Source organism: Diadema setosum, chromosome 8 (genome assembly GCF_964275005.1).
Source record: "Diadema setosum chromosome 8, eeDiaSeto1, whole genome shotgun sequence".
NCBI classification, from domain to species: Eukaryota; Metazoa; Echinodermata; class Echinoidea; order Diadematoida; family Diadematidae; genus Diadema; species Diadema setosum.
The window spans coordinates 35,861,321-35,883,810 of record NC_092692.1 but is presented as its reverse complement, the minus strand read 5'-3'; the positions used below and the strand labels follow the sequence as shown (position 1 = coordinate 35,883,810).

The 22,490-nt window shown below is 39.7% G+C and overlaps 1 protein-coding gene across 1 annotated transcript; it reads left to right on the top strand.

Annotated features, from left to right (window-relative positions):
• The first annotated feature begins 15,309 nt into the window (after window positions 1–15,309).
• LOC140232227 (solute carrier family 52, riboflavin transporter, member 3-A-like) lies at window positions 15,310–22,190 on the top strand. Its single transcript, XM_072312360.1, has 3 exons — window positions 15,310–15,380; window positions 20,051–21,287; window positions 21,930–22,190. Exons 2-3 carry the CDS (start codon window positions 20,073–20,075, stop codon window positions 22,188–22,190), a joined length of 1,476 nt encoding a protein of 491 aa, XP_072168461.1. The 5' UTR covers window positions 15,310–15,380; window positions 20,051–20,072.
• Window positions 22,191–22,490: the final 300 nt, after the last annotated feature.

Sequence of the window (22,490 nt, the reverse complement as noted above, 5' to 3'; positions counted from 1 at the left end):
TTTTTATGAATAAAATGTTCTCGTTTTTTCATGACCATAATATGACATACGTTTTTGGTAAATTATTAAGCCATACAAATAAGACGTGTAGGCCTACGTGTTTCAGGTCACTTTTGCTCCACTTGCTCCTAGTTGCTTTTCCAAAGTAGACAATAGCTTTTACGTTGCATCAACGTTCGGGTCGAAAAGCAGTTGAAATTTTAACTGGTATCAGCTGGCATCAACTGGTCACACGCCTTATATACATGACTTTAAAAAGACGGAAATATATGACGTCAATATGACGTCGACACGACTTTGAAAAGACGTAAAAATTACATATTTTTTTACCGGTCTGAATACTTGTTTTTGGTCATAGGGACGTCATAAAGATGTCATTTTTAACCTATAAGACGTGTAAAAGACGTCAAAATACAACGTCTTAATGTTTACGACATACGCTGGTGCAAACTGTAGTCTTAAAGACGTAAATATATGACGTCAATGTGACGTCCGACACGAAAAAAAAAAGACAAAAACAGGAAGTACTTTTTTACTAGTCTCCGCTACCAGGGTGTGTGTCAGTTTCAGGAAGATTACAGACTGCTACGCTTAGCTACAGGGCGCAGATTGCTTCCCCACATTAACCATATATGTGCATACATGTAGCTCGATCATATGACTGAAAAGGGGGAAATAGAATGTCCTTCCAAAATAATATGAATCGTTCTCGAGCTATTTTGCAAATTCCTGAATAGCCATTAGTTTTTACTTCACAGATTTCTTCGTTTTCAATACGCGCTTCTCACAGTGACAAACATGGCAAAGACAATAAAAGTCTTCACTGAATTTCTTTCAAATACATTAGATATGAATGGAAATTATGCTTTGTACGCAATTGACTTTGATAACTTAAAGGCACAATAATCTTATTTACCATTTGCAGATGAAACAAAAACCCCGCATTAGTGCTTTAAAATAGTTCTAAAATGTGAGTTAGGGATAGAAACAACCACTGTAAAAATTTGAATCAGTATAATTAATGTTAAGTATTGTTTAATACACAAAATGTGAACAACAATCATAATAAACATGTTTCCAGACTAAACCATCTACAGTTATGGTTTATTGAGAAAATACTGATATCTCCTTATATTTTAGGCTTTATTGCGAAAATTTTGTACGGTAGGATGTTTTGTGATACAACTGACCTACACATATGCATCAAATGAGATATCTTGAACATTCTTAAAATCACTGCTCCCAAAGGTAAACAGGACCTTTAACGAGGACACTAATACAGTGTCATTTCCAGGAAAATAAAGAAGGTAAACCATTAAAATTCCCTAATTTGAATTTATTCCATTCCGTTTATGAAGATTTTTGATTTCATACTCATATGCTCTTTATCAAAGAATGGAGGCGCACGTCGAAGGATTTTGTTCATTTTGTCCTGAAGCAAAATGTCAGAGAGTGTTCCAGCCCAGAATGAAATCTACATGACATCAACGGATATGCCACTAAAAATACAGGAACGAGTTCTTTACAAAATGCACGCACAGTGCCCATTCAGCGTACAATCACCATGATCACCGCACAACCAAAGGACGCATTTTGTTCGATTTGGTCCTTTCAAAGATTTGTGCAGGCACTTGACTTTTCCGCTATGTATACAGTGAAAGAATGTTACCTGCGAGGAAAGGAGTTGCGGAACGAGAAAAGGCCAAGACATTCATGTGAACCGAGGCGAACGAACCGAACATTATTCTCCCTTGGACGTCAATTAACAGTATCTGGCAAGATGCCACCAATATGGTCGATTTAGAACTGAGGTATTTTCTTTGCAGTCAAGCTCTGCACACGACGCTGTCGTTCTATACATCTGTCTCACCATGAAGGGAGAACAATTTATGTAACTGTATCTTGTGATATAAACTGATGAAAATTACAGCATATAAGGCCCTTGTTACATGGACCCTCAGATTAATCCCATAAACCCCAACCCCATACGCCACCAGCCTCCAAAAAGAAAAATAAAACCGCAAGTACTCGTATATCTTATATGACATAGCAACACAGCTTTTGTCAGCGTGTACAGTGTGTATAATAGGTAAGCACCCCAGCTGTGCGCCACACCCATGCATACCGAAATGTAAGGGATGGGATAAATCAGTGTTCATACTGATTCCGAACATCAGCGTCACTATTTTAGGCACAACAAATTAGGCCCATGTCATTACCATCCTTGTTGAACATTCATTGATCTTACTTGGATTACTTGGATAAGATACCGAGGGCAGTGACATTATTGGTGAACAGCTCTGTTACACATTTGAAAAGCAGGTTAACTACCGTGAGCTTCTGCGCATTGTTGGCAAAAAAAAAGAAAAAAAGATGATACAATTTACAAACTTATACGTATGAGGAGAAACAAACTTGAATTGTTATCCCTTACGGATCTCGGGTCCCTCCTGTAGTCCATTCTGCTATATCCCTGGTGTCTTCAAGTGTATTCAGGAAATTTCCGCGCTCTTACAAATCCAGACGTAGAATTCAGAGAGGGCGCATAAAGCGCTAGTCACGTTTAGGGAGAGAAATGCGAACTGTTATTAGCGAAATATCCAGCAATTTCACCACATAAAGAAGCGGCAGTGAACTACCACGGTTGCCGAAGCACTACATATGGAGGAAAACGGAGAAAAATAAACGCACACAACTTCAACTCTTTGCATGAATGACTCCATTCATGTCTCACTCTTTGGGGGTTTGTCATGCTGACAATCACCGCGGAATAAAGAAATGAATGAATGAATGAATGAATGAATGAATGAATGAATGAATGAATGAATGAATGAATGAATGAATGAATGAATGAAAAATTTGTGTGAGAAATTAATGGATATACAGCATAATATACCGCTGCATAATTGAAAAAGAGAGAGGGGGGGCAGAGAGACAGTGAGAGAGTCAAAGACTGCATGAGTTAGATTGAAACTTGATCTTGATAATAAATTAAATGCCCTATAGGATGCTGAGAATTAAACCTAAAGGCCCGAATTCACGAAGGTGGTACAAATGAAACCATGGTTTAAACCATGGACAAAAACCATGGAGCGCCAAGTGTCGCACGGAATATTTCTTTACGAAATTGGTCATTTCGTCGACAAAATGACCGTTTCGTTAACAAAATTATCATTTCGTGGACGAAATGTTCATTTAGTTACAAAATGTTGTCATTTCGTTACAAAATAATCATTTCATCGACGAAATGACTGATTTCTTAACGAAATATTCCATGCGACACTTTGCGCTTCATGGTTTTTGTCCATGGTTTAAACCATGGTTTCATTTGTACCACCTTCGTGAATTCGGGCCAAAATGTTAAGAGTTTGTAAACTACGCACGGTGCTTTAATGATTGTTTATTAGGATGTCTCTGAGAGCACCAACGTGGATGCAATTTAGCAGTAGGAATTTCAAAATGATGTTTTTCACTTTCTATACACGAATGAACTTAACCTCAAATATATTAAAAAGCAACCTCTTGTGAAATTCGTTTATTTCTCTGTTTGTTTTATTTTGATGTTATAGGGTTTATTTCCTGTCATTTAGTGTTTTCCCGTGTGTGTTCTTATCATCAATCTACTGATAATGTGAAATCATACTGTTATTAGAAGAACCATGAAAGATCTTTTTTCGGATTACACCCAATGGAATGCATTGTTCTTGCATGTTTCCAAAGCAATGTGAAAGTGTATGTGATTGTGTGTGTGTGTGTGTGTGTGTGTGTGTGTGTGTGTGTGTGTGCGTGCGTATAATTTATTATGTACATATATGTGTAGGTGTTTATGTGTAGAAGTATGTTTTGTAGACTTACTATACATGTATATCTCACCAAAGAGTAAATGTCTTCAAACTACATTGTAGTTTAACGACGGATACAATGAAAGAATTGACGGAATATATTCGCAATCTGCTGCAGGCGACCTGATGGGCAAGCAAGAAAGCTCACTACTGTAAAATGATGATATAAATATACCGCCTTATCAGAGTGCTCATTATCAGTTTAATATTTTGCTTATGAAATAAATACCTTCTACTGGCTACTTGGATAATGCTATTTCAAAGACAAGTAAAAAGTATAGTAATGATAGTATAGTTTGTTGTTTCAGCGACACAGCATATACCTCTGACAAAGTTTATACCCAATTTAAGGGAACTATGCAATGCAATTGCACGTTGATTTGTTTTGATTCATGGTATCTTCACTTACCTTCACTTCATCACTTATGTGGCCAAATGAATACCTGAACATGTGTCACATACGTTATAACAATATTCTGTTATTTTTCTTCGCATTAATTGTGTGCGCTCAAGAAAAAAGTCTTCAAAATCACGATGTTATCGATGACATCGTATAGCGATCACAATGCACCTTTTCCTAACCTGAGCACAGCTTCCATGTTTCCATGTTACTGATATAATTATAAACAAAAGTCATTGCAAGAAAGAACGAACGTTATTGTACGCTCAGCCAAGAGAAAGATGCATTCCAATGTCTTTTGTTGATAACATTAGTACTTTACCAGTGAGTGACAGATCATGTTACTGACAGAATCTTGGCTATGAAAGTTCTTAGGGGCGTATCCAAAAAATCTGAAGAAAAATAGTAGGACAATTATGATATCTATTGCTCGCATTTAAATAATTTTCTGGTGACATAAGTGATGATCAGGGTGTTATGGATCAATACTATAGTCAACATGCATTTGCATAGCATGGTTCTTTTAAAGGAGAACTCCGGATAATTTTCAGATTTTTACATTTGAACAACTACATTGTATATAAATTGGCTATACTGGTATAGAGTTTAAGTATTTATGGCAGTTGGGAAAAGGAATGAGATTCAAAATTTATAACAAAATCACAATGAACAAGATTGACCCATTTCACCTATTTTCATTCCTCACACAAAATCAGTAGGCGTGGCTTTTTGTTGGTTTTGTGGTGCACGGTCACATATGATGTGAAATTATGAAAATCGCCTGGACTTTCCCTTTAAATAAACGAATAGTGAAAGTTGTGATGAAAGAAATCTTGCCATAATCAAGTAGATAGTGTATAGTCTAACAACAATATATAGTTATGAACATATCACAGGGCAATATAACAGCAGTCCGTTCATAGTATGAAGTAATAATCACTAATCGATGGCTTTCCATTGTTTTAATATCATTGTGATGTGACAGTAACTAATCAGTTATAGTCTCGCAGTTTAAGTAGCCTTGATTTGCATATGGCTCTGGAATGAGAGAGCTCTGTCCGTCCATGGTCTGATGGTCGGTGAAGTGTCTGACTGCGCCTCAAATTGACTTCACGTTGTGCAACGACGTGTGACCAGGTAACTGGTAATACCATGCAGATCCTGCTGAGTCGTGTTTACCCAAATTTAGAGGAAGCCAAAGCCCAATTATAAATGTGGAGTGAGTAAAAGCAGCAATATTAAAAGAACACAGCTATGAAAATTGAATAAAACTCTGACAATCTGTCCAAAAAGTTTAATTTTCAAAGTTCAGGCGCCGCGTTAAAGGAGACTGCAGCTATACGCTTCGTGACGTCATTACGGACAACGATGTAAAGAAAAGAACAAATTTCACATTTTTCGTGAAAAGCGCACATTCCATCGACTTGCTACTGACATAATGTTAAGGGTAATATTTACCCCCTGCTTTCTGAAAGAGGAAAGTGAAAAACTCTGTCATGTAGCTAGGAAATTGAAAATAATTATGTTGAATTTTCTTTACACTTTCTTTATATTGTTGTGTATAATGACGACTTGAAGTGTAGTAGTCACCTCAATCGATTTTCCTCAAACTTTCATTGATGTGTATACTTGGGCTTTGGTTTCCTATAACTCCGTCCACTAGTCGCCGACTGAAATGTCGTAGTCCAGATTCAAATACCGCGGAAAAGACATCCAAACGTATGAGATTTTTTTTTTCCCCCAGACTAAGCCCTAAACTCTCACAAGTCAAAAGGTATGTCCGTAACACGGATTGTTCGAAACTTTCTAAATTGTATTTTTCTATGTGCACTCTACCAATTCGCGATTGTTTCGTCCCATTCTACAGTTGTTGTGTCGTTATCTTCTCTATTCCGACCTTTGTCGCGTACGCTTCATAGCAATGAATGAGACATCTACCAAGTCACATCCACAAACAACTTCAGGGTTCCATCCAGGTACAGAATGAAAACAACTTGAAAGACAAAGGCGCGTTGGTGCATTTTCAAAAGCCCATACCAGTATAGGTTCCCCGCACATAATCTTTATCATCTAATATAAATATGATGAATGTAACGTACTTTTTTCAATTTCACTTTCAAAATTTGTTTCGTTTTTCGACAGCACATATATATTTCACTTCCTTTGCTAACAGACAATAAGGTAAACAGAACATTGTAGAATGAAAAGACTATACCATAATTGAGGAACCTTATAGTAGTACTTAAGACTGATGTGAATTCATTTTGTGCATGTCGTATAATTACAGCCTTTACTGCATTTACAAAATATGTGTATCTTTTCATCGTCATATTTGATGGATGTTACAATTACAACACTATGTAATTTGTAAGGAATCTTAATATATAAAATATAATGAAAATAAAATGAAACGTAGCCCATAGTCATACATGCGAGTACACATAAACAACATCTGATATGAGTGTGTGTGTGTGTGTGTGTGTGCGCGCGCGCGCGTCCACTTTCTGTGTCCTCATCGTAGCAGTATTAGAAGACGACGTCATCATCTTATCTGAGTGAACGTTTTGAGCTGTTCCCGCCTGGTTCAAAGTCGAACTGTAGCAGGTGCCCACTCCCCGCCGTCAGTACACACTGGTTGGGCCCATGAATGCCTCGGTCCAGTGGAGCACAGCGAAGTAGGCCTACACCTGAGAACACCTACATACCACTCCCTCGGTATTCATTGTTGGCTATGGCAAAGAGAATCGTATATTCATTTGCACCTTAATGAAAGACCCATATCTCTGTTGTCTATAATTCTCTCTTCTTTTGTTGTCGAAGTAGAGTGCATGGCATCACAAAGGTATGAAAAAAAGGAAAACAAATTCAAGATAAATAAGCTTCAGCGTTTGCCGCAACTATACAGACTGCATATTTTTTACTGACAAATCTGTCACTGGCAATAATGTATGTGGGCGATATGAAGACGGTTAGTGCGCAACTCTCGCTGTTCGGCCGATCAAAAGAAAAAAGAAGATAAAGGCCGTGTCACACCTTTCCGGGCAAGCTACGCGGGCTTGTGGCGAGGAGGTAGTTTCCAGCACGTAGAAGATTTTCCGCGGGCGAACAAGAATGTTTGCAATTTTTACACTTGTTTCTTACCTACTAGACGCGTGCTACTTAGCTTCTACTTGCGTGCATTCCGTGTGACCTGCGTGAGAGCTTTGAAACCGGTCCGTTTTCTGTTACGAGCGACTTATGGTTACTGAGAAGTACCTGCGTTGGAGTTGCCTGCGAGGTGCTGCCGGTAAGGGTCTCCTACTGGTGTTCTGCGTGTACCTCTGCGAGCGAACCCCACGACTCACTCGGAACAAGTTTTGAGCATGCTCAAGGCCTTGTCATACCGTATCTGGGGAAGTTTTGCGGCTTGACTTGCGGGGAAACAAATTTGCTACCCGGATCTCTCCGCAGTTGGTCCGCACCTGACAGTACCTAGCGCGTATCTCGCCTGTAGTTGCCCGGAGGTGCTCACGCAAGTCCGATTTAACCGCAGCCAAGTTTTGAGCATGAACAAAACTTTTTCCGGGTGAGTCGCGGGGATGCCCGCAGAGGTCCGCGCAGAACGCCAGTAGGAGGCCCTTAGCGGCAGCACTTCGCAGGCAACTCCCACGCAGGTACTTTGCAGTCCCCGAATGCAGCCAGGATACATTCCGTGGGACTTCTGCCATTCCTTCAGAGGAATTCCTTCACTGAGTTGTCAGCCCCACGCGACTGGTACAAAGGTCACACAGTATACCCGCAAGTACTGAGAATTTAAGAAGAACGCGTCCAGCAAGTAAGACACATGCACTGAACTCGCCCAAATCCTTGTTCGCCCTCAGAAATTTCCGGTATGCTGGAAAATCCCTACACGCAACAACCCTGCATAGCTTGCCCGGAAAGGTGTGACAGGGCCTAAACATGGTTGCGGGTAAAAAGATTTGCGTGCACACCTCCGGGTGATTACTGGTGAGATACGTGCTAGGTACTGTCATGTGCGGCTCATTCCGGGGACCTCCAGGTAGTAAAAATTGTTCTTCATAAGTCGCACGCAAGGCTTGCCCGGAAAGGTGTGACACGGCCTTTAGGATGATAAGATATGGCCTAAGAGGTTTTATTCTACCTTAGTCACGTTTGATGTCTAAGCTAGGATGATATCTGTCACTTTTATTAGAGGAATGAGAGTGGTAAGCGCTCGAAATATAGCCAGCCTCTGTGTCTATTGAGATATGGAGTCCATTGTATCATCGCATTTTGTATGGAGAGATGTAGTACGAAAACTAAACTTCACAGAGTTATCGAAATAGAAATAGAAAAAACACGTGTTTATCTCACTTTTCTTTATTGTACCACTGGTACAGTTCAGCCGGGAATGTCATTCCTCATTGCATTTATATTCAGGAATATGGACATTAATGAAGTAAATATTACTTCACTTCGTTTCCGGCACTGCTGTAGGAGTGGTAGGTTATTTAACCCCCGAGTAGGAGATCCTTGATTCGAATGTCGACTGGTGGTTTCTTTCTTGAAGGAGATGTTCCAGCCACGCTATCGCTCTCGTCTCGAGGCAGGGAGGGGAATTCAATTCCAATTCAATTCAAATTCAAACTTTGTTTTCACTTTTTTTTTCAACAGAATGTACATGAAACAATATGATGAATTTGACATGCGAGTCGATGATAATCTCTGCACATCCCTGCCCAATAGGTAACTAAAAATATTCATATTTAACAATGCTTGGCCCTGTTGCATAAAATCTCAGATCAAACATAAGTCAGAAATTCAAACGTCTCTGAATACTCAATACTGATTGGCTGATAACTGACTTATGTTGATGTTCTTGTTGTTGTTATTGTTGTTATGTTGATTTTCTGACTTGATTACATCATTGTATGCAACAGGGCCCTGCTGGTGTAATTATAATGACAGAGCCCTCTGTGCTTACACTGAAGAAGTGGCTACCAAAAGAGTCTTTATCTGTCAGCCTTTATACCTCTCACATTCGCCCTTTCGATTGAAATGTGTGTATGCTGAGACGTTGTTGCTGGTAAATGTAATGGTGCAATGGAGTAATAGTGGTTAAATGTGCTTTATATGCTATCCTGAAAAGAGCGGATGGGCGGTGAATGGGATAACCAATGGACTATAAAACATTCATTACAAATTGTTGACCGCGGCAGTGTAGCGATTTACAGACCGTGGCATGCCATCTCAATTACAAGATCACACAATGTTTAGCATACCACACCCTAAAACACACAATGATATTAGCCTCTGCACCAAGCAACCACAAGTTTGAAAAGGTTTTGTCAAATTAAGAGTGGGCGACAAATTATTTAAGTCAAGGTGATCTCCATGTTTCTTTGTTGCTTTTTTGTTTATTTGTTTTTTAGGTGTCTTTTATGGGCGTTGGTCTTCGTAAATGGGGAGGGGAGGGAGCTCTGACACGTCGTCCTACATACGTTTTCAAGATTGATGTTACTGAAATTGTAAAAAAAAAAAAGCCTACCAATGACACAAATGCCAATATCTCACTTAGATATGTGAAATTTGATATACTCTTCTCCGAATAGTCAGTCAATGGTACATTGGCTGTTAGTGTTGTCGTTGTTGTTGCTGCTGCTGTTGCTGCTGTTGCTGATGATGGAGTTGCTGTTGTTGTTGTTGTTGTTGTTGTTGTTGTTGTTGTTGTTGTTGTTGTTGTTGTTGTTTTTGTTGTTTTTGTTGTTGTTGTTTCAAGCTTCAATTTGCTTTTCCAGAGGCTATCCATGCGTTTTCATACTTTTGGGCAGCAAACTCTTTTGTTAAAGGACCCGTGCAATAAAGATCATGCTGTATAGTTGTGTTGATTTACGAAACTTTGATCATCACCTATGTGGCTAAAAGAACATCTAGATTTGTGCCACATGTTTCATCACCTATGTGGCTAAAAGAATTTCTTGATTTGTGCCACATGTTTTATAATAAGTTTTGAAAGATGACTTAGTTACGGCAAGGAGGTTTTATACATGGAGTTCCAACTGGCTGTAATTATTCAAACAGATGTCAGATTTCTATTAATGTACAAAAGAATTCCACAAGTGCACTTGTGCCTTTGATGATCGATGTTCCAAGCCGCCGTCTTGCTGAGCAATCTGAAGATTCATTTCAAACGTTATCATAATGTTGGCCATATTTTGCTTATTTATTTCTTAAATAAAATGAAATTTCACTTAATGATAAAGCATGTAAAACAAAAGTCAATCTCGTCCAGAAATTTGTGCAAAAGTGTAAATCAGAGCTGTATCATGTGAAAATGTTTAAAACTGTACTATCCTGGAAAGCTGGTTTTATCACTTTTCCGCTTTATTTCCACAAATGAAACTAATATGGAATAATCTTCAAGTATAATTCTTTATTGATAGATATATCAGATTAGTGCCCGGGTATGCCCAGTCGAGTAATTTTCATCTTTATTTCAGCATTTTTTGCTCAATTTCTATTCGCGCATCCTCGTGTCAGTACCACCTACCTTTTATAAGAAGGGATAGCGAAAAGTAATTGAGGGTATCATAAATCAATACAAATCAACATGCATTTGGATTTCAGGACCCCTTTAAACAGCCTTCTAACACTCTGAGGAAGGGGTGTTTAACTTTATGTGGATGGACATCGAAAATCGTTTATTTTTCAAGCAGATTTCTTTAGAGTGTGTTCTAAGGAATTCTGGAAGAAAACCCAAGATGATACATTATACAGGCTAAATAATAGTCATTGAAATGATATTATACGACCTCTTTCGAGGGAAACATTCTTTTTTTTTTACCCCATGAACGTAGCTTTACTAAAATAGTGTAAACATATCAAAGTTTGTAAATTTTTTGATGTGCAGTAAATATGAGTTGAACGAAGTTGTCAGATATTCATGCATGCCATTCCAGTAACGATGTCAAAATCATTACTTGTTTTTGACCTCAAGAGGGAGACATCTGCATTTGATCTGTCCCTCAATACACACACACACACACACACACACACACACACACACATATATATTATATATATATATATATTGTTTTGCCAAAATTATATTCAGAGTCATTTAGTTTTTACAACTGAGTGGGGTAGAACGATTCTTGACGTAAATGACGGTTGAAATGACACTACTTTCTTTGTTCCATTTTGAATATTCCCTAGCGCTAGCTTATCGGGCCAACGTACTTGTGTAACACCGCAGTGGCCCAGCACCGTTTGCGCACACACGCCGACAGGCAGACAACTCTCCAAACAATCGCTCTTCATTAGCAAACACTGAACAAAACATAGTCAAATTATATGTCATTTCAAAGAAGAGAAAATTCCCTTGAAAATGGTATATGACATGTTGCCATTCGATTCACAGTGCAGTCATAGTACTCAGCAGAAGTGAAGTACAGTCATCCAAAAATTACGAAATAAATTTGTTTGTTTGTTTGTTTGTTTGCTTTCATTCATGGATTAAAAATAGCAAATGTTTTTGTCGTAATTTTCCACATCCAGTACCGAAATTGAAATGATCAGAGTGTCAGCTTTCTGGATATACAAATATCATGGCCAATGATACAATAATCGCAGATTCACGTTTATATTTACGACGATGAAGCCATTGCGAGTGCACGGGAAATCGATAGTATAATGTGTGCATCCTATAGTTTGTTGAAGCGAAACTCGTAACGATAGATACACTTCTACAGCTTGTCAGTTTCGACTGAATTATACAATTGTTGTACATACATGTGGATGTACATGTGGGACTATTATCACAGTCGAATCATCGCCCGACAAGTGTCTAAACCTCCTCAAAAACTGCAGCAGAAAATCCAAAATCGAGCATTCCGTACAGCTGTAGATAGCACCCACTGATGCTTCTTGGTTATTCGCGTTATTCCATGTAAACACACATTTTTCTCGATGATTTTTACGATATTGTTGGGGTTCGACTGACAAATCCTTCTTGAATTATAGCAGACAGTGTAGCAAAGCATTCTGGGATATGTTGTCAAAGGTTAGAAGGTGAAAGAACTTTGGAATGACGTCGTTTATATGTCATTTCTTTTACTACGGGATATTCCGTATATGGCCCCTGCGGCGTTTGGACGAACTACGGAGTATCCCGTAGATGGCCCGATATGGTATTGACAACGGTCAAAATAGGTTGTCCAAGGTATATGGAGTAAAATATCATCTCACTTTTAGTGACAGTGTACAATCATGAGAGCAGAAAATAACTATCAGAACGCAGAGAAATGTCATGTACATTGCGTGTGTCAATAGACAAGTTAAGAAATATACACACATCATACCGCTCTCTGTACAGACTCCTCCATATTAAATGGTTCATTAAACATTGGCGGGAATAATTTGTTGTGCACAAATTTTTCAGGTGTAAAGGTTCTACTCACCTCACTTCGCACGATAACTGTTTCATACTGACACATAAGTCTCAGACTGACATCGTTTTCTATAATAAAATCTAAATTATAGTTTCTCAAGAACAGCCTATTGGCTGCTGACCCGGGGGATGTTGAGGCTGAACACCCCCCCCCCCCCCCCCTCTTTATCATCAAAATAGTTAAAGCATGATACTAAAAGATAAACTGAGGAACACACGTGCGGCACAGTTGACTGGTATGCCTCCTCTTATGAAGTAATCACGATTTGCGGCATTTGCATTTTAAATTTTAACACATTTACAATTTAATGAAGTTGATTGATCTCATTTTCTACCAAGGATGGATCTTTCTTTAACCCTTCTGTACAAAGGGAACATTTTTTCATTCTATCTCTATCCATTACATTTAAAGGGATGGTATAGTTGTGGTTGAGTCCTGGCTTCATGTTTCTAACATTTTTTTTTTTTGTGAGATAATGAAAACCTCTCAAGAAATATGAACGAGCATGTAATTCCAAAAGGAATTCAACGTTTATTTGACAAAAATTTAGTTTTGAAATGGCTGAGATATCCAAAACAAAGCAATACAATTGTACTAATAAAAAGTAGGACCCACCTTTAATGTGCGTTTGGATATCTCGGCCATTTAACTTCGAATTCCGCTAAGTTTGTTTCTTGGTATCTTGCACAAAGTCAAAGCTCAATCCTCATATCTACCAATACTATTCAATCCCTTTAAAACTAGAAAATGACGCCTTGCTCCTTGACCCTAACCAGAAGCAGTAGAACGCATCCTCCCCTCCCCCAATTATTTTGGGTCGTCTATCATCCCATACTCTTCACCTTGATCAGCTTGATCATACTCATTAATGCTGCTTTATTGCACAAAATGCATTCATGCCTGGATAACTTTACACATACATTCATACGAACCTCGGACCAAACATACGTCAAAAAGGAGTTTCAAGCCCCTTAAAAGTGGAAATGGTCTGACCCAGTTTTTTTTTTCTTTGCTTGAATTATTATTATTTTCCGTCAAAGCAGCAAGTTGCAACCTAATGCGAGTTTGTTCCGTTCCGTTTGGAAAACAGAAAATAATGGCAGACAATTTCAATTACGCTGGTCACAATTCGGCGATTGCCTTTGTACTTGTGGTATGCCCTATGAAAGAAACGGTGACCTGAATTACTAGAGATAGATAGACAGATAGATAGATAGATAAATAAATAGATAAATAAATAAATAAATAGAGAGAGAGAGAGAGAGGTAAAGAAATATAAATAAGGATATGAGGGATAAATAGATAGATAGATAGATAGATAGATAGATAGATAGATAGATAGATAGATAGATAGATAGATAGATAGATAGATAGATAGATAGAAAGAGAGAAATAGAACGGTAGTGTCGCTGGGGCGACAAGACCTCGTATCTACAAAATGTCAAATGTTCAGGAGAGCCAAAAAACATGGCGGACAAAGCAGTGCGGCGAATGGGATAGCCTTTCCTTTAACATGCCGTGGTGGCTTCATTTTTGAAGTAAGACAGTTGGAATTTGGACAGGACATCACTTAACCCATTATTTGACCAATAATCAAAAAAAAAGTCATTTTCACCAAAATTGCAGATACAAGGTCTTGTCGCCCCAGCGACGATAGATAGGTATATACAGATAAAGAAATACAAAGAAGGATTAGAAGGATAAATAAATAGATGGATAAATAGATAGATACAAAGGTACATGGATACATAGATAGATAGATAGATAGATAGATAGATAGATAGATAGATAGATAAATGGATAGATAGATGAATAGATAGTTAGATAAATAGATCGTCAGATAGATTGATAGATAGATAGATAGATAGATAGGTATATAGATAGATAGATAGATAGATATAAAGAAATATGCTACAAGGATTACAAGGATAAATAGATAGATAGACAGATAGAGATAGATAGAGAGAGAGATAGATAGATAGATAGATATATATAGAGAGAGATAGATACATACATACATACATAGAAAAGGAGAGAGAGAGAAGGAGACACATAGAGGGAGAGATACAAAAGAGAGAAAGAGAGAGAGGGAGATAGAGAAGATATGTTAACTAATTACTGATTATAACGGGAGAGAAGCCCGTAATAACTCAGAGTTGTTTTATGCAACCGAGTTGCTTTGATATTCAATTCAATTCAATTCAATTCAATTCAATTCAATTCAATTCAATTCAATTCAATTCAATTCAATTCAATTCAATTTTTATTCTTAAGTTTTCAGGGTGAATAGTTACAATTTGATTTATTGCATTGAGATTTATACAATCAATACGTAAGTGATTCGAGATGTGGAATGAATAAGTTTATTGACATGAACAGAGAAAGGTTGTTGTTATCATTTTCGTTATCAGACACTGGAAAGGACCATACCAGCTGCAATATTTGACTCTGGTTAGTGAGAGTAATGGGGGAGGGGGGGGGGGGGTCCTCAGGCCTGCATAGTGATAACGTCACTTTAAAACATTGTCAGATTGCCATTATCTAAACTGCGAGCGATTTTGCATAAAGCTCAAAAGATGGCTCATTGCTCTGTTGGGTCCGTGTCATTTGTACATAGATCTAGTCATGGAAACAACGCATTCGACAAAGGATCTGCTGCCTCGCTCTGATTCATGGGACTATCTACGTACAGCGAGGTCGTTGATTCGGGTATGTTGTCCTGTAGTGGTGAATGCGCAATCTGATGAAAGCACTGTGTTATCAGCGTAAGGGGCACCGCGGCGCGCTGAGGGTGGAGCGGACGTGTGTGATAAGTCGATCATGGCGCCTCGATATCTCCTGGTAGCGCATATGCCAGCGTTTTCCATATCATAGTGCCAGCTCGTACTCAGCGAAGGGTCCGCATTTCATAAAGAATTCATCGTTTGTATTGGCAAGGACGCTAATCGAGTATTTCAACAGGTTGTAGGTAAGCATATATCAAACGCACGTTGCGGAGATACATGAGCCGTAACTGCTGTTTCAGTGGCATGTCACCCTGTGTAAAAAAGCGCATGAGATATTCCGTATTGTTTGAGGTGCATTGTTATTGTATTTGTGCAGATTTACAGGTTGTTGTGCCGCATAGTAATCATATCAGCCGCATGCACTGTAGAGTACTGATAATGCATTATTTGCCACGTCGTACACGCCTAGCTGAAAGTGCAATTTACCTGGCTACAAAATGCGCTGAAATACGCATTTTCATCAGTAAAAAAAAAAAAAAAAAAAAAAAAAAAAAAACACAATGACCAGGGTCTGAATGCTCTATTACATATTCATGAGAAATTCCACTTCCACAGCTAGTCTTTACTCATCCTGAAATGTAGTATATGCAAGCACATGAAAACATGTGCTTTTTCTTTTCATGTGCATGCATTTTACCCTTTACAGTAGGCGTTTTCACATCAGCCCGATGTTTCAAAATAGCGCGCTATTTTCTGACTTGGGAAATTTTCCCGATAGCGAAATAGCGCGCTATTTGATAATGTGAACACAAATTAACGCGCTAGTTGTATCGCTCTGATCGAGAAAAATTCTCGAGTCCAACTCGGGAAATTTCTGAAATAGCGGGATAGTAGCGCGCTATTTGATAATGTGAAAACGACTCGAGAATCTGCCTGAAAACGGGCAAACACTGCGTTTTTCATCATGCGCTGTCTTCATCCCTTAAGAGGAAGAGAAAATGTATACTTTCACCGATTTTGAAGAAGAGAAATTTTCTTGTACAATAGTTGTAGAGCACCTATAGACGTCGAAGGTCTCACAAACTTTCATTGGGGGAGTATGGAACCACGGTTTTCTAGTAAGCACATTGAATGAATAAGCCAGTTCGTAATTAGCTCATGTACACACGGTACAAATGACCTTTCTTTTTTCTCAGTTGGTTAGGCACTTCATTCGTTTTCAAAGCGGCATAATGCATAAGCTTGCCCGACGTAACAATTTATAGAATTCATGTTCAAACAACTGAAAGAGCGTGCGTTTAGAGCAGGTGATCAGAAATTCAGAATACTCCATCAGTTGAAGCTAGCAGGCACCCATTTCATTGTTTTGTATTGAATGCAATAACAGCCTATTTCCTTTTATATTGCGAAATACCATTCTTGCTGTCAGGTGGATGTGCTGGCAAGCACCATTTAGATAAGGATCACATGAATAATCATCACATCACAGATGCTTATCTCAGTGAATTTACAAACCAAAATGCCTATAAAATTGGTACAAATGACCTTTTTCTGCTCATGCGCAAAGTGGAATTACGAACTCTTCTATAGAGTGCGTTTTGTGAGCTGTCCTTTGAGACTGCACGAAGGTAGAAAATACACTTACCACGGGCTGTTTACCGGTGTCATTCCAAGATCACCTCTTGTACAATCTTCTTGTATGGAAGGTCGAAGATATCAATGAGTGGGGCCTCTTCGCAATATACTGTCTTCGTAATGTGTTCAAATTTCTGGATGTTTCATTCCCGGGAACATAGAGACGAGCTATTTTACCAAGGAGGTTCAAGAGAATGGAGTCACAACCATCTTATTTCCTTTGCTAGATGTTCGATGCCGCCGCTCAAAAATATTTGAAGCATGTGTCAAACAGGATCTGCAGCACAAATACGAAGACAATTGACTCGTGTCTCATTGCATAATCACCAGCCACTCTCAAAGGAAGATATGTCTTTGTGATGGTAAATACTTTTCGCTATCCCTTCTTATAAAAGGTAGGTGGTACTGACACGAGGATGCGCGGATAGAAATTGAGCAAAAAATGCTGGAATAAAAATGAAAATTACTCGACTGGGCATACCCGGGCACTAATCTGATACATCTAGCAATAAAGAATTATATTTGAAGATTATTCCATATTAGTTTCATCTGTGGAAATTAAGCGGAAAAGTGATAAAACCAGCTTTCCAGGATGGTATAGTTTTAAACATTTTCACATGATACAGCTCTGACTTACACTTTTGCGCAAATTTCTGGACGGAATTGACTTCTGTTTTACATGCTTTATCATTAACTGAAATTTCATTTCATTTAATAAATAGATAAGCAAAATATGGCCAACATTATGATAACGTTCAAAATTAATCTTCAGATTGCTCAGCAAGACGGCGGCTTGGAACATCGATCATCAAAGGCACAAGTGCACCTGTGGAATTCTTTTGTACATCAATAGAAATCTGACAACTGTTTGAATAATTACAGCCAGTTGGAACTCGCAACTCTTAAACCTCCTTGATTCTACTAACCAGCTCTTCTTAAATGAAATTTGTTTCTGTGATATTAATGTGACTAACAAAAGACATGGCGAGGGAACATGCAAGTTATGCTGAGTCGAGGGGAAGGTGCATTCCAATGTCTTTTGTTAAACATTTCAGTACTTTAGCAATGATTGACAGATGAGGTCATCTCAAGAGTATTGGTTTGGAAGGATTTTTTGTGGGCGTTCCCAAGTAATCTGAAGAAAAATAGAAGAAAAAAAATCGTTAATTACATATGGAATGTTTTTAGATATTCGTTTCATCGCAAAAGTGATGTTGAGGGTATCATAAATCAACACAAATCAACATGCATTTGGATTTCAGGGCCCCTTTAATATTCTTTTGGCGCCGTCAAGTCGACCCAGTACACCATCACCCGCACCATCAACTCCCTATCCCATGCAGGGAGGATTTCCTCCTCCTACACGACCATCCCAGTAATCTTATTATCAGTTTCTTAATTGAGATTACATTGGAATGCACCGTTTTTGCTACAAGAAAGCTATAAATTGAGTATATGAATAAAAAACTGACCCAACTCCACTGGGGGTCGTTTTGGTAAATCAATTAAAACTGATTATTTTTAATTTGTTTGATAGCATTATATTTGATCATGATACACAACACCGCATCAGAATATCAGTCTACATGCTTATTTTTGCTAAAAGGCAAATCCAGACCAAAATTTTCATTTCATAAACAAGAGATGGTATACGCTGCACTAAAACTGAACAAGCACGATTCCCACTATACTACACTATACGCAGCTGTACGGCATTTTCGAATAGTGCCCTCTTATGTGACCCGGTATTAGGAAATCATATTGTTCGATTCAAGCTATTCGCGTGCCCTCGAAAACGTGCACCGTATACCCGAATAGTATACTTCTATGTGAACTTATGCACTTCACTCGTTTTTTAAAGTAGCGTGATGTATAAGCATGCCCACAATTCATGGAATTCACGTTCAAACAATGAAAGAACAGGACAAGAATGGTCTGTCAATTGACACTTCGAGCCAGCCATTCATTCCATTGTTTTGTGTTGAATGCATCAAAAACAACGTCTTTCTACCAACATCGCTAAATACCGGGCTTGCTGTCAGGTGGATGTGCTATTAAGCACCAATTATCATTACATCAGGGATGCTTATATCAGTGAGTTCAAAAACAGATATCTGATTGTACAAAATGACCTTTTTCTGCTCATGCGCAAAGTGGAACTGTAAACTGGCTTATTTATCAACACATGTGATAAGGCGCATAACTTCTCCGCAGCACGGAGCATTTGGTAAAAAGGAGAGGACTCTTGTTTCTTCTCCATCTCTCACGACCGCGAAGCGAAATCGAGACAAAAGCGTCACTTTTCCGTTGACATCGTCGTCGTCGATAATTTGGTGTACTCTCTCTACCTTTTCCACAACTTTGACCTATGACTTGTTGTTAGATCGTAACTGCTGATCTGTGATTTAACAAACATTTCGGGGGGGGGGAGAACCACGGGACTCGAAACTGTTATCTACTGCTTTCCGGACTTGCAGCGAGACTACCACCAGGCTATCCCTGGTAATTGCGATCTTACACATTTTATTTGAAGAGGGAGACAAATTGAGAACATTTACACCTCAACCGTCACTTACCGTATTAGTTTTCTCTTGCTTTTATTAATGCCTTGTGCGCCTTGGACTACTCAGGGAGGTGATTGTCTCACCTCCCTGGACTACTTAACATAACAATGTTGGAATTTGGAGCGTAAGTATTTGTGTCACTGCCGGCAACTAGGGATAGCCTGGTGGTAGTGTCGCTGCCCGGTTAGCAGTAGATGACAGGTTCGAGTCCCGTGGTTCCTTTTTTCCGACATGTTTGTTAAATATCAGATCAGCAGTTGAGATCTTACAATTTCAATTGTAGAGGGAGACAAAATGAAGAAAATACATAACCTCAACCTTCACCCCTCTGATTAATATTCTCTTGCTTTCAAGATGATTATCTCTTTTGGAAATTGCCCTTTATCTTCTATAAGATGAAATCAGATACTTCTATTACCCTGTTCTCTGTTCTGTCTCCCTATCCATATTGTAGCAATTTCGCAGTGTTATCGACGATGGCGCAGTCGGGCAAGCTTCGAACAATCTTCGCCATTTCACTCATCGTCTTCCTCGGCATTGGTTCTTGGGTCTCTGTGGCGGGGATCTGGTGCGAGTTGCCCATCCTCATTCTTTCAGGAATCCCCGAGCAGTACAGAATCAACTCCTACGTCGTAACCGTCACCAATTTGGCTGTGGTGGCGCCCTTGTCTCTCCTGCTCATCAGTAAGCGCGTATCTCCTGGATCTCTTAGGGTTGAGATTCCAGTGAACCACCTTCTAGGTATCCTTGGGACGCTCTCATCTCTCCTCTTGATATTCTTCTGGAATCGCTTCACAGAATGGCGATCCATCGAACAGCAGCACAGCACTGCGTTCTTGTGTCTATTGTTTGTGATGGCGGCGGTATGCGCCACGTCCGAATCCACTTCCTTGCGCTTCGCGTCCGTGGTCAAACCCGGTTACTTGAACTGGTTCTGGATCGGACAGGGACTCGGATCGTTCCTACCGGCCCTGTTAGTCCTCGTCCAAGGATTCGGGATTTCTTGCACCACAGTGCAGCCATACACTGTGGAAGCAACCACGCAATTTGACAACATCACATGCTTACACGAAGATTGTGTTTATTCTTTCAACTTTAGTCCAGCTTGCTACTTCTCCTTGCTCCTCGCGTTCGTCGTGTTATCGCAACTTTCTTTCATATTTCTCAACACCCTGCCATGTGTGGAGCACGAGTATAATTCGTCTCTGAATTACAGGCGGTACCACGGCTGCACTGGGGTAGTCCTAGACGAGTCATCAAGCCCAGAAGATCGCGGATGGCAGCTGGATCTCCCGCTCGGCCGCGAATCCCGTCGTGCGCTGCTGAACCCCTCAGAAGTACTCGACGAGGAAGAAGAAACGGGAAAGTTCAGGCCGGGACCACCTTCCTTTGATATCACCGTCCTATACCTGACACAGTTTCTCATCTCATTCATCTCCTGCGGGATCATGGACACGGTGGAGAGCTATTCGGCTGCTGCCTACGGCCACGGCACGTTCGTGGTGATCGTGCCCCTGAGAGCCATGGTTGCGGCAGTCTCTATTCTCTTCTTCCTCTTGAGACCACGCAACAGCCTGAGGGTCGTTTACACCTGTCTCTTCTTCGGTATTTTGGCGTCTGCCTACTGCATGTACGTAGCGTCGAGTCCAGTGCCACCACTACGTGGAACTCTGGCTGGAAGGATAGTAATTGTAAGTACAGTACATGACAGTAACCACGGAACTGGAAGGGGGCTGATGTGGCTTCATTCCCACCCCCTCCCCTACACACACACACACACACACACACTTGCAGAAACGAGCTTTAAAGATTGTTTTAAGAAAAAGACAAGAAACATTTGACTGGTGAGACTTCCTCCCAAAGATTCTTTGCATCGTAAGGGTGGGGCCAAGGGTTAGAGAGCATTGGCCCTTGACCCAACTGAGCATTGTATGGATATCACGGATTCCCAGCCTTGATTACTCACTTTACAGACGTATGTATTACAATCTGTTAACCTCTTGTAATATACATATGTGTAGTGTCATAGTGTTATTTGTACCTATAGTTAACACTCACATTGTCTTTTTGTACAGTAGTGTCATAGATCCAAAGCTTGTTTAATCGTAAACTTATAAAGACAAACACTCTTTCAGTGTTACATGTTTGATCAAGACTGGAAAGTTTGGCCGTTTTTGATATGTTACGGTTGTTGCTGTTCTTCATCATCATCATCTTCTTCTTCTCTTCCCTCCTCCTCCGCCTCCTCGTCCTCCTTCTATTCTTCATCATCATCATTTTCTCATTCTTATTAGTCTTCCTTTTTATCTTTATAACGTCCTCTTTAATCGCAGACAATCGCTTGGCTATTGGAAGGACTGTTCCTAAATTACTGCCGAGTTGCCGTCCTGTGGATGCTGCGAGTAACCGACACCAGTCTGACTTCGCTCATCCGCGGGGGCGTGGTCGGGCAGCTAGGAGGGCTGGGCGGATCCCTCATCATGTTCGTGCTCATTAACGCCCTTGGTCTCTTCCACACCCCACAGGACCAAGGGGCCTGGATTGTGGAACACTCCTACCGGACCCTTGATCTACCACATGGGTGTGTCTTGTAGTGGTAGCCATCGATGATGATTTACATCCTAAAATCTGATCGAACTGGTATCAGTTGATCGCCTTGATCGCAGTAAGATATACACAATGACGTTTAAAAGTTGTCCACACGGATGATCTTCTCCATCAATCATCTGTAAAGGAAACCATCACGACTGAAAAGCATTGTCCAGGGACATATTCCTTTTGTTTCCGCCTTTAGAATGGGGACGCTGTAGGTTTCATCAGTAGCTTTACTGATCTGATACGAAGTTAAAACGTGGGTATTCCTGATGTTTATTTATGTTAAGTGCTGATTGGCA